At 44.1% G+C, this 16,204-nt stretch overlaps 2 protein-coding genes across 3 annotated transcripts in view; one reads left to right on the top strand and one right to left on the bottom strand.

The window, feature by feature from the left end:
• The window catches only part of SAFB2 (scaffold attachment factor B2), a 35,288-nt gene extending 32,889 nt beyond the window's left edge, over window positions 1–2,399 (bottom strand). Inside the window, exons 1-2 of the mRNA XM_081230730.1 lie at window positions 2,138–2,399; window positions 909–996 (exon numbers count right to left, since the gene is read on the bottom strand). Of these exons, the coding sequence (XP_081086856.1) occupies window positions 909–996; window positions 2,138–2,323 (274 nt within the window). The 5' untranslated portion in view covers window positions 2,324–2,399. The remainder of the gene's footprint in view (window positions 1–908; window positions 997–2,137) is intronic.
• Window positions 2,400–2,708: 309 nt separating this feature from the next.
• Window positions 2,709–16,204, top strand: part of SAFB (scaffold attachment factor B) — a 35,933-nt gene continuing 22,437 nt past the window's right edge. For both annotated transcript variants that reach the window (XM_081234034.1, XM_081234033.1), the window contains exons 1-2: window positions 2,709–3,024; window positions 6,121–6,205. In XM_081234034.1, coding sequence (XP_081090160.1) covers window positions 2,836–3,024; window positions 6,121–6,205 — 274 coding nt within the window. In that variant the 5' untranslated portion in view covers window positions 2,709–2,835. The remainder of the gene's footprint in view (window positions 3,025–6,120; window positions 6,206–16,204) is intronic.

The following is a 16,204-nucleotide window of genomic DNA, read 5'->3' as shown; positions in this document are numbered from 1 at the left end:
TAAAATCTGACAATGAGAGCGACAGCTAATGAGGTTCCGAAGTTTTATGGAAGTAAATCCTCCCCAAAATAAGTGCTATCAGCCATAAAAAATGGAGCACTGATGTATGTTACACCATGGATACACCTTAAAAACATTTTGTGAAAGATGTCAGACACAAAAAGCCACATGTTATATGACTCTATTTATATGAAATGTCCAGAATAGGCAAATCCTTAGAGAAAGAACCTCAATTAGATATTGCCAGGGGGAGCAGGGGGGGACATGGGAACTGACCGCTAATGGGCATGGGGGATTCCTCTTGGGGTGATGAAAATATTCTAGAATTAGAGAGTGGTGATGGTTGCATAGCCTTGTAAATATACTGAAAAGCACAGCATAATACACTTTAAATAATATGTGAATTTTAAAGTATGTGAATTATAACTTCATTAAAAAAAAAAATCAGTGTTAAAATGGGCTGGGTGCAAATACTCCGACAATCTATTCTGGACCCCAGAGAAGTTGGGTTCTGTTGGATCTCTGGTTGGCGTCATTTTCCTTGGTTTAAGGCGTAGTTTTTTGAACTAGGAAGGAAGCCAAGCAGGTGCATGTGGTTGCTCAGACCAGTTGGGGCAGCTTCCAGAGAGTGCCTTACTCTAGTTCTTTTTTAGTCCCAACGACGAGAGCCGCGAGGTTTTCAGTACGTATTTTAATTTTACCTGGCACCTACAAATCTCTTCACTCCCCCCCAGCACGCTGACATCGTTACACATTAGGTGGTGGAAAAGCAAGCCTAACTATTAGATGGAGAAGAATGAGGGCCGCTCTCCCCACCTGGAGGGCAGGAAGAATGCTAAAACAACCAGTTCTCTACGGAAGCCCTCTCAAGGCAGAGGCCTCAAGCAGCAACAAGTTCAAGTGGATACCTTTAACGCATTTCTTTGTCGTCCTCTTGCTTGTGGCTTCCAACGCGATGCCAATTTCGTCAGGATCTTGCCCTTCTTCCTTAACCGCCTATTGGGAAGAGACAAGTTTTACAACGTGGCTAAGAGCTGCAGGACAGACACTGTTCTTCCTAGGTAACAACTTCCCAGCGAACAAGCACAAACCTTTTCTTGCAAAGAGCAACTCTGGTTCTGGTTATCTGGGCTGCCAGCCCCAAAGACACAGGAAGAACCCAGCGTCACTCGGTTCTCTCTGCAGAAGCCCCCCACCCAAAAGACAGAGAGATGTGTGAGCTGGGGCTCCACAGAGTCTGTGACGAGTCCCGAAATGGTCCCTAAGCTCCAAACTACCTCCACTTTAAGTCAACGATGTAACAAACAGGAGAGGCTGCACTTGGTCTGGGCAGAGAGGGCTGCGTGCTGTTCCGCAGGCCACCTTTGACCTCGGAGAAGGAAGAACACTGAACAAACTGGGTAGAGGGCAGGTTGGTGGTTCCAGGCGACAGTGCCTTTCGCGTGCTTGGGGACTCCGCGCTCAACTCACAAGGGCCCTACCCTCAAGAGCCTGTTCCCATCAGGGAGGTGACACCTCCCCCTAACTCCCGGTACCCAACTCTGTGTTAAGTGCTGCGAGGTGGGACAAGAAACAGAGGATGGTGCGACACAGGGAGTCAGGGAGGTGGAACAACACTTAGGAAGGGTGGGCAGGGTGGCGACATTTCAGACAGACCCAAAATGACAACAAAGCGCCAGCCAGATGGAGACCTGGGAGACAAGCAGCCAGGTGGAAGGCACGCTAAGAGCAAAGGTCCTGGGGCAAGAACAAGCACAGCCCCACCCTTCCTGGGAAACATCAAAGGCTCTTCAATCATCCGCTCCGCAGGGGACGAAACTGAGGCGCGGGGAGGGGACGGCACTTGTCCAAGGTCACACAGCCCCGGGAAGAGTCCAGGGGCCACCCTGCGGCTAAAACGGGCTTTCAGCACACCGGAGGCGACCGACGGGAGGGAAAGGAGGAGGCAAAGCACAGCGAGGGGCGGTGACGGGCCAAGGTCACACAGCCGGGGCCCCCGGGGCCTGACAGCTCGGGCCGGGATCGGCCACGAGAGAAGCGGACCGGGGGCGCCCCGCCCCGAGGAGTCGCGGTGACAGGCCCGCGCGGGGGCGTGCCTCGGCCTCAGGCGCCACCCCGGGGCCCCGGGCCGCCTCACCTTCTTGAGCCGCTCCATCAGGACGCTCTTGTTGCCGCCCGTGTCCAGGTTCCGCTTCTTCAGCTCCGCCCGCAAATCGATCACCCGCAAGTCGCTGAGCCGCCGCGTCCCGACCTCTGAGGCGCCCGAGACGACAGCGGCTGTGCCAGAACCCGAGTCGCCGGACCCTGCCAGAGTCTCCGCCATCCCGGGTTTCCCGTCTCTGCCACCTATTCCACACACCGCCGGCGGCTGTAGCTGCTCTGAGCACAAAATGGCGCCGCCTGAGAGGAAAACGCACTCCCTTCCTCCCGCCCCGTTTTCCGGCCGCGCATGCGCGATGCCCGGATCAGGGCTCTTAGCAGCAAGCCAGCTCGCGCGCCAACCAACCGCACGTGTCCAGCCACAACGCGCAGGCGCCGTAATCGCAGTACGCATGTGTCCCGGCAGTTCGCGGCGGGAGGCCGGCGAGACGACACGCGCCTGCGCGTATCCCCCCTCCCCACACACACACCGCCCCCTCCCGCCCAAGGCTCTCACCACGCATGGGCAGACGCAACCGGGAGCGTCGAACCCACGCCGGGTACGCCTGCGCAGAAGCGAGGCGCGCCGGGGCGGCTGGAGCGGTTCCTTCTCAAGCGGCGCCATTTTGTGCTGGGAGCCGAGGTAAATCCGGCCCGGTTTTCTTTGAAGTGGGCGGCGGAGCCAGGGTCCCTAGAATGGCGGAGACTCTGTCAGGCCTAGGTGATTCGGGTGCGGCGGGCGCAGCGGCTCTGAGCTCCGCCTCGTCGGAGACCGGGACGCGGCGCCTCAGCGATTTGCGGGTGATCGATCTGCGGGCGGAGCTGAGGAAACGGAACCTGGATTCGAGCGGCAACAAGAGCGTTTTGATGGAGCGGCTTAAAAAGGTAGAGCCGGGGCTCTGGGGGTGGGCAGGAGGTGGGTCGGGGCACCCTCGCGGCCGCGACGGGGGTCTTCTGGCGTCGGGGTCCGCCCCCGGCCCCGTTTGCGGCCTGCGCCGGGCCTGGCGCTCCGGGCTTCTCCCGGCTCCTCCCAGGCCCCGGCGGGAGCTGCGAGCCCCGCCGGGCCCAGGTTCAAAGCCCAGCGCCGCATCGGGGCGAGAACAAGAAAAAGAAAATCTCGACGCGAACGGGGGAGGTTGGGGGTGACGGGTGACATCGGCCGAGCGCTTGTGTTATCCGCATCAGCTCCTGCTTTTCAAGGGCTTTTTTCGGCTGGTTGCATTCCGGCCTCTGAAAGTGGACGCGGAACCCTGAAATCCTCGCTTCCTCTGCGGTGTTAGGGGACTCGGCCAAGGTCACTCGGCCGGGGTGAGGAGGTCGGGATTTGATCCGAGGCCGGCCGATTTTCTGAGCCCGTGTCGGCCGCGGGGGCGTCCTCTGGGAAGAGAGATGCTTCTTGACCCGTTAGGGCCCAGAATCCTTGAATAGGGGACTCATTTTTAAAGTAACCACATCGAGGGAATACTCAAACAGGGGAGGGATGGGGAAACGGCTTAGGGATTTGCCAGTACGGGCTTGGGGATTTAGCCTGGAGGGAAAAGTGCTATTTGTAATAACCACCAGACTTGGGGAGGATCTAAAGGCTCCGTCAGATCTGCGTGATCTTGAGCGTGGAACACATTTAATCCCTTCTGGGTCTGTTTCTCCTTGTGTCCAGTAGAAGAAAATAATAGTGTTTTCGCGTTAGGATTAAGTAAAATGGCATGAAACGGGCTTGGCGTGTTGCCCAGCGCATGTAAACACTCGAGGTGCGATCGCTGTCACGTTTCACTTTTTTGTCTGTGCCACCGTTTGGTATTTGCAAACCGGAGGTATTAGCCCCCTACCTCGAGGGTTCTGCGAAAAGCAGGGAGTTAAGTAAGCGTTTGTGCCCTTCTGCTTCCCCTGTGCTTGCCTTGTTCCGGTGGCTTCTTTCTTTTTTGCCGCCTAGCGACTCTTGTCTGGGGACTTCTCCTGTGTAATCGCCAACCCTTGTTACCTATCCCCCACCCCCCGAGACAGTGCGGTTTGTCATTCATTCCACCCTCCGGCCTCCCAAACAACAGAGGATCAGAGTTTTACTTATTAATTGCTGTTTAGAGGAAGTAAGGATTATTTCCTATTATCTGGATGAGGAAGCTCAGGCTTGAGAGTAGTGAGTTATTTGCTCCGAGTCAGTTGGGCCTTTCTAACTTGAGTCTGTTTTCTTTCACTATGGTTACTAACTTCCTTTACCCAGACGGGGCAGGCGGTTCATCCACCGAGATGTTACCTGGAGAAGATGCCAGGAGGGTGAGGGTTGGCACCCGGGGACAGATGATCCATGTTGTTAGTAGCTGCAAGGCCTCCTATCAACAAAGTCAAATTGGAGGGCTTTAGCCTTTATTCCCCCCGATAGTCCACAAGCCTGCAATGCTGATAGGATGGCATTGAACCTTCCCGTCAGGCGGGGGTTGAGACTGGTGTGATCTTCCATCACTAACGTCTCTGAGGGGACAAACCCATCCCTTCTTCCTTCTTTTCAGTTTCTTAGCGATGTGTTCAAAATACATAAATACCATTAGCACATATACCCATCTGCTACCCTGCCCAAGCAAGTCTGGAAGTACTGATGTTCTTCTCTTGTGCTTCCGTTATCTAGTTGTTGTTGTTGTTGGTTTTTTTTTTAGGAAGGGCAAAGGAGGGAAAGGTGGAGGCAAAACACAAAGTGTAATTTGGCAAGTCCTGTAAGGATGACTCGTAGCCTACAGTCCCCACTAGGGCTGACCCTGTGAACACTACACTTAGAGGAGACACACTGAGGGGCAAACTGATACACCTTCTGTCTGGGGTAGTTTTTGTATTCTCCTGATGGTGTTCCAGAATCTTCTGTCTCCAGGAAGAGAGTGAAAGACTTTATGTTTGTGCATTCCTTGATGCCAGGGCATAACTCCAATTCTTCCTTCTGGTTCTGGCTTCAGAGAGAAGGGAGAGGTTTCTTTGTTCCTGGTACAGGTTAGGTGTGGAGCCTCCACGCTGCATTCTGAATTTAGACTTTTCCAAGCTAGGAAACTCCTCAGAATCTTTGAGACTTCTGAAACTGTTTACAAATAAAACAGCATTTGAAATGGGTTTAAACAGAGTTTGAGAGTCCAGTAAAGACAGGGTTTTCAGTAAAACCTAAACGTGAAGCCCAGTGTCTATGGATATCAGCATTGACACGCTCAGTCCTGTTTGTTTTGTTGTTGTTTCTGTTGTTGTTCTTTTTTCTTCTGAGTGCCTCCTTGGTGCTGGCACAGTGCAGAGCATAAGTGGGGGCTGCTCAAGTGAAGGGCAGGCTCTTGGGATGGGGAGGCGGGACTTGCCAGGAGATCCTTATAATTCTGTATCCGATGAAGCAGGCCCCCTAGTGGTTGACGGCAAGACCTCTGGAGTCAGTCAGAGATGATTGTGAAGGGATGAGGTAGTACGTGTCACATCCCAAACCGTGCCACACACAGCAGGAACTCAGGCAGTGAGTGTTAGTCTTCTGTACAGACGGTGCCTAGTACAGGCATGGCGTGGAGAGGGGATCAGGGAGGGTCGAACAGCCCATTGTTGAGTGAAGTCATAGGTAACTGGAGAGTGTGCCTTTCCCTTTTTTGAGTTCTTTTGGGCCCAGGAATAGGATCAATCAGATTGTGGTGATAATGTTAAAAATAACCCTAACGTTTGGTGAGTGCTTGCTTTACATGGATAATACGAATTCTCGTGACAGCTTTCCAGGGTAAGAACTTTTATTAGCCCCTTGTTCAGAGTAAAAAACAAACTCACAGGGATTAAGTAAGCCTGCCTGAGACCACACAGCTAAGATCTGGTAGAATCCATCTAAATCCAGAGCCCTTGCTTGCTCCAGCGTAGAAAAAGAAAGAACGAATGAACAGGTGGGGAGAGGCCCTTTCCAGATCAGCACCCTGAAGCTTCTGTGAAAGTCAAATCTGTATGCTGCCTTTTTGGGTGAACTTTTTTTTATCTTTTCTCTAGGCAATTGAAGATGAGGGGGGTAATCCTGATGAAATTGAAATTACCTCTGAAGGAAATAAGAAGACATCAAAGAGATCCAGCAAAGGTATGGAGGATTTTATAAGCATTGCTAATGTTAGGAACGTTTTTCAGAACTGACTTCTTTTGCTAATGTGCTTGTGGACTGCCCTGTGAATCAGAAGGACCTTGAATGAAGGTTTGCATTTTCTTTCAAGATCCCTCCACTGTATTTTTGTTTCCATGGTTCTTGGGAATTCAGAGGATGGAAGAGGTACTTACACCTCTACTTATTTTCCTCTGTAGGTTTCTCAGCAGCCGTTGCTTATCCAGACTCTTAACCTTCTTTAAGTAGAGAGTGTTTAGAATTACTTGAGTCTCCTATTGACCTGACTTGTGGAAAATAACTTCCCTTTTAAATACTGCCTGAGCAAAACAGAGTTGTCACTTTTACAGGCATTGCTTTTGAAAACTGCATACCGCGTAAAAGCCAGATTCCACGTGGCATTAATGACCTTCACCGTCTGCCCCAAATCTTCCCTTCCCCGCTTCCTCCCCCACCACCTTCCTCTGTTACATATACCTTAATCAGGTCCCAAACATGTGGTTTAGTTTCTTGGCTCTCTGGGCCTTAGCTTATATGTTCCACCCACTCCTCTTCCCCATTTGTCTGCATTCAAGTCCTAGTTCATCAAGAGACAACTTCTGATCCCACCAACAGCAGGTCTTCTCTCCTTAGGTCCTCTGTGCTGCCATGGCCTGAGTTTTAATGCTTACGTCTCATTCTGCCTTGTGTCACAATCAGGTTGTTGAGGACAGGGGCTGCGTCTTCCTTGTCTTTCTTCCTGTTTAGTATTTATTCATTGAGTTACTAATGGAATTCAGTGACATTCAACTACTGTTTTAAGAAAGAATTAGATAAAACTGCGCATTTGGGCTGTCCTGAAAGTTCTCTTGGTAATTGGAGGTTTTATTGCTCAGGCCTCAAAACAAAACAAAATATTTTTACCTGGTCAGTGGTGAAGAATTGGGTGTGAAATGTCTAAGAGGCAGGCACCAATATCAGCCATGCTCTGGGCTATATAAGCTCTGGGAGAACAGCAGTCAATGACCTCACTTTGGAATGAAGTCACCTCTGCGGTCCACAGTTCATCGAGCATTTTTGGTTTTGCCCAAGTCAGTGTTTTTGCCAAGGCAAAGAGTGCTGAAAAATCAACAGAGAAAGACAATTACAGACTGGGAAAAAGTAGAGCCTGTGGATATCCTTTTTGCTTTCTTTTTCTTTTTAACAGAAAAAAAATGCTTGTGTTAAGGTCTTTGGAAATACAAATGTGCATTAAGTAAAGTGTTGAAATTCCTTTCCATTCAGGAGGCAACCCGTTATTAAAAGTGTGGGCATATTTTCCCAGACTTATCTGTGTGTCTGCAGTCATCTAAAAATGCAGAAAGATGTGCACACACCTGTGTGCCTTTGTCTTTCCTTTAAAAAAAAAATCGGTTCTACTACACACCGTATTCTCTAATTTGTTTTTTTTCACTTAGCATGTTGACATTTTTCGATAGTGCTGAAGATAAAAAGAACTCATTCTTTTAACAGCTGAGTAGTCGTCCTTCATATGATTGTACCACAGTTGAGCTCGTCAGTCTTATTACTAGACGGTTGGGGTTTGTTCCAGTTTTCAGCACAGCCATGAACCAGAGCTATCTCTGCTGAAGGATATGTTTTTGTTAACTTATTGGAAGTAGAATTCCGGGGTCAAAAGATATGTGCATTTTATTTTTAAAATAGCTACTAACAAATAGCTCTCCAACAGGCTGTACTGGTTAATATCTGGCCACATGGGGGTGGGAGAGGGTGCCAATTTCTTTAAATTCTTACTTAATGCTGAATATTATGGTTTTTTTAATGTTGTCTTATATATAGAAGAAAAGTATTTCATTGTATTTATCTGAATTTCTCCCCAGGTAAAGTTTCCATTTACATTTCTTCACAGATTAGACAGTTTCTGATAATTGGCCATCTGTATTTTCTGAATTGCCTTTTTATGCCCTTTGCCCGTTTTTCTGCTGGGTTGTTGGTCTTATTGACTCTTGCGGGCTCTCTCTCTCTGTAAAATGTCACAATTGTTTTTTCCCTGTCTCTCATTTGACTTAACTAGTTTGTGGTGTTTTGGTCTTTAAAGTTTCAATCTTTAACACAGGCAATGCAGTCAACTTATTCTATACGGGTTCTAGATTTTATGTTGTATTTTAAAAGGCCGTCCTTTGCTTTAAAATTATTATTTTTTAAATCATTCCGCATCTTGGAGTGGTATTTATGGCTTTATTTTGAGTTCATTTGGAGTTTATTTTTGCATATGATGTGAGATAATGAGGGATCAAAATACGGAACATTCCTATCAGACTCCTTGTGCCCTTGCCCAGTCATAGTCCCTGCCTGTCCCTCGAAGGCGGGGGAAATATGTGATTACTTTGACCATAGATTAGTTTTGCCTGTTCTAGAGCTTCAAGTGAAATAGACCCATTTAATACAAATTTTTTTATTTTGTTGGCAGCACCGCACGGCTTGTGGGATCTTAGTTCCCTGACCAGGGATTGAACCCGGGCCCTCAGCAGTGAGACCATGGAGTCCTAACCACTGGACTGCCAGGGAATTCCCAATACAAACTCTTTTGTGTCTGGTTTCTTATGCTTGGTGTGGTTCTATTCTGGAGTTTTACAGTACATATTGATATTTAATAGGGCAAGTCTATAAGTTCTAAATTATTTACAACTATCTTATTAGATTTTATCATGATTTTAACTGAAAATAATTTTTTCATCTGCCCTGTTTGAACAAACTCAAAATGGTTTGAAATCTGATTATTTTAATCAAAATCCTAGAAAGCATACCTCAGGTAATCTCAGCATCCCTCCAAAGTAGTTTCACACCAATACTTTGTTTAGCAGAATCTTTTAAAATAATTATCAGCAAAATAATTTAACTAGAAAAACAAGGTCAGCATGTTTGCTTTTTAAGCTATTGCCTGATTCTGTGTTGCTGGGTTGTTTTTGTTTCTTTTGATATAATTTCTTTCTTTTTTTTAGAATAACCATCAAATGCATTTTAATAATTGGCAAAATTTTGAACAGATACTTCACAAGAGAATATAAATACATGGCCAGTGACCACATCAAAAAATGCTTATCATTAGCTATCAAAGAAAATAAAATTAAAATGACTAGAAATGCTAGAAAACAACTATTAAAATAGCAAAGATATAGAAAAACAAACTCCCATACACTGCAGTAGAGTATGTAAAATGATGCTATTTGGGGAAAAAAATTGGCACATACTTACAAAATGGAAACTTCAACTAAAATACAACCCAATTATTCCACTCCTGTGTCTTTAGCCAAAAGAAATGAAAGCATAGATCCACGCAAAAATTTGAAAATGAATGTGCAACGTATCTTTTTTTTAGGAGACATAATTTCATACTTAGAAAAGATGCAAGAATAATACAAGGAATTCTCATATACCTCATCCAGATTCCCCAAATGTTAGCATTTTATTATATTTGTTTTATCCTTTTCTTTCTCAGGACAGGGAAGGAGAGGGGAGAGAGAAAGAAAGAAAGAGAAAGAGAGAGATAAAATAAATGTAATATATATATATATATTTTTTTCCCCCTGAACTGTTTGAGAATAATTTGCATGTATGTGCCCCTTTGCCCCTAGAGACCGCAGTATTTTCTAAAAGCAGGGACATTACATAATCGTACATAGTTACCAAAATCAAGAAATTAATGTTAATATAATACTGTAATCTAAGCTTAGACCTTATTTAGATTTAGCCATTTGTTCCAATAATGTTCTTCATAACTCAAAAGAAGAAAAAATCTAGGGTCTTTTCATTGCCTTCAGTTGTCACGTCTTTTTGGTTTCCTTTAATCTGCAACAGTTCCTAAGACTTTCTTTGTATTTGTGACATTACCATTTTTTGAAGAGCACAGACCACTTATTTTGAGGCCTGTTTTTCAATTTGGGTTTTTTTGGTTTGGTTTGGTTTGGTTTTTTTCCCCTCGTGATTAGGTTCAAATCATACACTTTTGTCACAAATACCACCGGAAGTGTTATTTTTCTCATTTAACCTCCCTAGAGGCAGGCACATCCTGACCATTTGTGTAAGTGACCTGAGGTGGTATTGGTTGGGTTTCTCCACTGGAAAGTTAACTATTTTACTCTTTGTAATTGTATCTATGGGGAACATACTTTGTGACTTATAAATATCTGTTTCACCCTCCACTAGTGTCAGCATTCACTGAGTCTCGCCCAGTGGTGATTTTCTAAATTTATCACTCCATCTCTGGTAGTTGGTTTTCTGCCATAAGAGGTAGCTTGCCCTTTTCCCCCACTTATCAGTGTGAACTTAGAGATTCCTATTTTATTCAGTAGGTGATAAGTAAGCCTTTATGATTATTATTTATTTTGATGTTCAGATTGTCCCAATGAGAGTCCTTCAGGCTGGCTCCTGTGTCTTTTTGACATGGTCACTTCATTCTTTGAACACTTACTTTCTGGCACAAGACAGTGTTCCAGTGTCTGTTGCTTTCCCTGTCCCGCACTGGGAATCAGGCATTTCTTCCAGGTACCCTCCTTCCTTTTTGTGGAGCGTGCTGTTGTACTCTGCTACTGGAATGTCAACTCCTTGACCAGTGCTGGGTCTGTAAGGTCTTTTGGTCTCAGTGTGCCTCATGAAATTAAATAATGGTAAAGCAATCTGAAATAAGCCAATGACAGCTTAAGAAATGAGGAAAAAAAATATGGGAATTCCTTGGTGGTCCAGTGGTTAGGACTCTGCGCTCTCACTGCCAAGGGCCGGGGTTCGATCCCTGGTCAGGGGACTAAGATCCCGCAAGCTGAACAGTGTGGCCACAAAAAAATAAATAAAGCTCTGGCTAATATGAACAGTGCACCTGAAAAACTCACTAGCTAGTTATAATTGTTCATCACTTGATTCTCTTGCGTTTTTGAGGTGGCAATGATAGATCATCCACAAGTCAAAGACTTAAGCAAGTTATTGCCAGAAGCCATTAAAAATAGATATACTATTCTTAAATAGTAAGTAAAGCTAAAAGGAAATATTCTAGTAGCGTGACGTGACTAATTCTGAGAAGGTTTTCCTAGATGTGATGACTTGATATCATAAAGTTCTCAATTCCCCCCAAAGTAACCTAAAAGAAACTTTGAGATTTGTCTGTTCTAAAATTAATCAAAAAGAAAATACGCAAGAATAACTAAAATTGAAAAACAGTGTTGCATACTTGCTCTTATTTTAACGGTAAGTTATTGAAACAGTGGGGAGTTTAAGGATTTGTTCATTATAAAGGAAGCACTAAGGATTTTTCAGTAAACAGTGTTGGAACAGTTGGCTATCTGGTGGTAGGGAAAAGCTCTATTAACCTTCTTCTATGCAAAATAGAAATTCCAACTAGAATATTATTTTTGTAATATAGTGATAAGGAAGGCCTGAAATGAGACTTAAAAAAAAGAAACTATGAAGAAAAATAAATTTGGCTACTTGAAAATTCTAAGTCTCTCTTAATAAAAGATACCATAAGTAAGATACAACAACTGGGAGAAAATATTACAGCATGTAAGCATCCAGAAAGCATTAAATATTCCTACAAATTAATAAAATAGACAATCCAGTTGACAAAGAACAACAGAGATTATGAATGGGCAGTTCACAGATGAAAGAAAGAACAAACAAGGCCTATATACAAGAAAAAAAATTCCCTTTTGGTAACTGAAGGAAAGCAAATAAAAATAATGAGATATCATTTTTGCCTGTTACACTGGTAAAAATTTACACAATTCTCAATATCCCACATTGGCAAGGGTGTGAGGAAATGGGTAGTTATTGGAGATGGTAAATTAATAAAGCTGCTTTGGAAGGTTAACTAAACTAAGGAACTCCATAATATGGAATAAAAGATGGAAGTGAATCAATATATAGCACAAGAAACTATTCCAAGGCCTTTATTGAGTAACAAAAGCAAGTAACAGGATGTATATACAATATGATTCCATTACATAACAAGTTTATTCCCATTTGAATGATATATATGTGTAAATCCCCAAGAAAATGTTTTGAAGGACCACCAAGCTGGTAACAATGGTTACCTCTTAGAAGTGCAGTGGGGAGAAGGGAGACTAACTAGCTTTTTTCATGTATTTATGAGGGTGGATCTTTTATTTTTTATTTATTTATTTTTATTTTTTTATTTTTTGCTTTATAACAAATTTAATCAGTTATACATATACATATGTTCCCATATCCCCTCCCTTTTGCGTCTCCCTCCCACCCTCCCTATCCCACCCTCCCTATCCCACCCTCCCTATCCCACCCCTCCAGGCGGTCACAAAGCACCAAGCTGATCTCCCTGTGCTATGCGGCTGCTTCCCACTAGCTATCTACCTTACGTTTGGTAGTGTATATATGTCCATGCCGCTCTTTCACTTTGTCACAGCTTACCCTTCCCCTTCCCCATATCCTCAAGTCCATTCTCTAGTAGGTCTGTGTCTTTATTCCTGTTTTACCCCTAGGTTCTTCATGACATTTTTTTTTCTTAAATTCCATATATATGTGTCAGCATACAGTATTTGTCTTTCTCTTTCTGACTTACTTCACTCTGTATGACAGACTCTAGGTCCATCCACCTCATTACAAATAGCTCAATTTCATTTCTTTTTATGGCTGAGTGATATTCCATTGTATATATGTGCCACATCTTCTTTACCCATTCATCTGATGATGGACACTTAGGTTGTTTCCATCTCCGGGCTATTGTAAATAGGGCTGCTATGAACATTTTGGTACATGTCTCTTTTTTAATTATGGTTTTCTCAGGGTATATGCCCAGTAGTGGGATTGCTGGGTCATATGGTAGTTCTATTTGTAGTTTTTTAAGGAACCTCCATACCGTTCTCCATAGTGGCTGTACCAATTCACATTCCCACCAGCAGTGCAAGAGTGTTCCTTTTTTTCCACACCCTCTCCAGCATTTATTGTTTCTAGATTTTTTGATGATGATGGCCATTCTGACTGGTGTGAGATGATATCTCATTGTAGTTTTGATTTGCATTTCTCTAATGAGCAAAGATGTTGAGCATCCTTTCATGTGTTTGTTGGCAGTCTGTATATCTTCTGTGGAGAAATGTCTATTTAGGTCTTCTGCCCATTTTTGGATTGGGTTGTTTGTTTTTTTGTTATTGAGCTGCATGAGCTGCTTATAAATTTTGGAGATTAATCCTTTGTCAGTTGCTTCATTTACAAATATTTTCTCCCATTCTGAGGGTTGTCTTTTGGTCTTGTTTATGGTTTCCTTTGCTGTGCAAAAGCTTTTAAGTTTCATTAGGTCCCATGTGTTTATTTTTGTCTTTATTTCCATTTCTCTAGGAGGTGGGTCAAAAAGGATCTTGCTGTGATTTATGTCATAGAGTGTTCTGCCTATGTTTTCCTCTAAGAGTTTGATAGTGTCTGGCCTTACATTTAGGTCTTTAATCCATTTGGGTGGATCTTTTATTAATAAGTGGTGTGAATTTATTTATTTTATTTATTTTTGGCTGCGTTGGGTCTTCGTTGCCGCGCACGGGCTTTCTCTAGTTGCGTTGAGCAGGGGCTACTCTTTGTTGTGGTGCGCAGCCTTCACATTGCAGTGGCTTCTCTTGTTTCAGAGCGCAGGCTATAGGCACGCGGGCTTCAGTAGTTGTAGCACGCAGCCTCAGTAGTTGTGGCGCACGGGCTTAGCTGCTCCGCGGCATGTGGGATCTTCCCGGACCAGGGCTCGAACCCATGTCCCCTGCATTGGCAGGCGGATTCTTAACCACTGCGCCACCAAGGACATCCCAGTGGTGTGAATCTTTTAATGAGTGTATTTGTGTAATTGTGTGGATGTATTTATGTAATCAAGCAAATTTTTAAAAATATTGACCTTTCCACATGCAGCAGGCCACACGGGATACTGGGGGGTTATCCCAGCAGAAGTCCAGGGAGGTGGTCTAACAGGTGAGTTGGACGTAATTGCCAAAGCAGAAGCTTAGCAGGGAGAAGAAACTGGAATCCCAGGCGAGGGGGCCGGGAGCAGGTTATGGAGACAAGCGCTGAGCGAGGCCTGTAGTTTGGAGACTGTGAACATTGGAGGCGTTTTACTCTGCGGAAGAAGGCTTTGAGGGGTACCTTTCCCCTTAGTACCAAAAAGAGTCGCTTTAGTTTTTGCCAGAGTAATATTTTTCATTCACATTAATTTTGGATTCGTTTAGACACACTGTTTTTCATCTTTGGAAAGTAGGGTATCTTACCCCAAACCTACTTCCCCCCAAAGTAGGCGATTGTTGATAAGCATCCCAGTAGGGGTGTGCTTTCTATATTGAAGACTAAACGTTCTTAGAACTGTATATTCTTTTGACGTTTCTGGTCAGGTCGTTTAGCTGGGAGAGTTCTCCCGTGGAAGGGATTTGAGCTGCAGTGTACCTGTGCTTACTGCTCAGGAGAACAGTGGATTGTGAGATCTGAGTCTGCCTGATGAAAACCTGCTGCCTTTCTTGTGAAAGGGAGAAAGACAGTATAAAGGGTGGCAAGTTTGTGGTAGTCTACTTAGATTTTTTCCTAGTAGTAATTCAGTGGAATTGGACAAAAACCAATGTGCATGTTCTAGAATGGTAACCAGCTTTATCAAATACAGTAAGTCTGTGGAAACGTTGCTGGTGTATCTTCCTGGCATATTTACAAAGACCACTGGGTTGAGTTCCAGACATCTTTGAAGCTCAAGACATGTTTTGCCATAGGAATATTATAAAATGGTATTGGGGCTCCCAGTCAGCCGCCAAGGCTACTTGCACGTAATGTATTGCATTCTAGTATTAGTGTCACAATTCCCTGTGTTCCTAAATAAGATATTCCTGAGAACATAAGTGAAATTAGAATGTGGAAGAATCAAGTAACACACGTTTTTTAATGTTTTTAATGTTTTTAATGTTTTTAATGAGAAAATCCTCACCCTTGAGAGAGGTTTTTTTAACGTCTCAATGATGGTATAAATAATTAGGGTGGAGCTCCCCGCACACACAGATTCTATATACACTTACGAGATTAATCATTAAATATAGGCAAATTCATGTCTAGTTCTTTTATATTACTTGAAAAACACTCAGTAGTCTTAAGAAATTGATCTTTGCTTTGGGGAAATAGTCGTCGCAGGAAGTGAGTCCTCCTGAGGTTGTGCAGCTAAGGACAGGTGGCTGATAAGCACCTCTTTCCATAGACCAACATTTCAGATCAGTTGGGGGGAAAGATTAGTAAATGGTGTTGGGGAATCAGTTTCCAGATGGAACAGGCATTTGTAAAATAGTCTTACTCAGCAGGAAACTGAAAGAATCAAATGTTAAAAAATGAAATCAGAAAAGAACTAAATATAGGTGAATATTTGTGTGGTCTTGGTGTGGAGATGGGCTTCTAAACATGAAGGTAAAAACCATTTACACATAAAAACCGATTAATAGCTTTGGCTGCATGAAAGTAAAATTTACCCAGAACCCAAAAACAAAACTAAAAGATTGGTGAAGAGCTGGGAGAAAATGTGTTGTGTATATGACATGCAAATTAAAAATGAGGAGAAATGGAACAGAGGTTTTTTAATTGGGGAAAGGGTATAAATGAGAAATTTTTACAAATGTGCGAATGATTGACCAAAAAATGCAACCTAAGCAGTGATCAGATAAATTCAGGTTAAAACAAGCATTCCTTTTTTGCCTAGCACATTGGCGTGGGTAAAGAAATAGCTGATTTTAACAAAGATTCTGAAAAATTGGTACTTTGATTCACTGTTGATGGAACTATGGATTATAATACTCTTCCTCTGGGGTATCACGATAATATGTGGGGTGTTTCTTTTTTTTTTTTTTTTTTTCTGTATGTGGGCCTCTCACTGTTGTGGCCTCTCCCATTGCGGAGCACAGGCTCCGGACGCGCAGGCCCAGCGGCCATGGCTCACAGACCCAGCCGCTCCGCGGCACGTAGGATCCTCCCGGGCCGGGGCACAAA

The sequence above is a fragment of the Mesoplodon bidens genome, assembly GCF_964165515.1.
Source record: "Mesoplodon bidens genome assembly, chromosome: 4".
NCBI lineage: Eukaryota > Metazoa > Chordata > Mammalia > Artiodactyla > Ziphiidae > Mesoplodon > Mesoplodon bidens.
The sequence above is the reverse complement of the archived record's forward strand: the minus strand, read 5'-3'. Positions and strand labels throughout refer to the sequence as shown.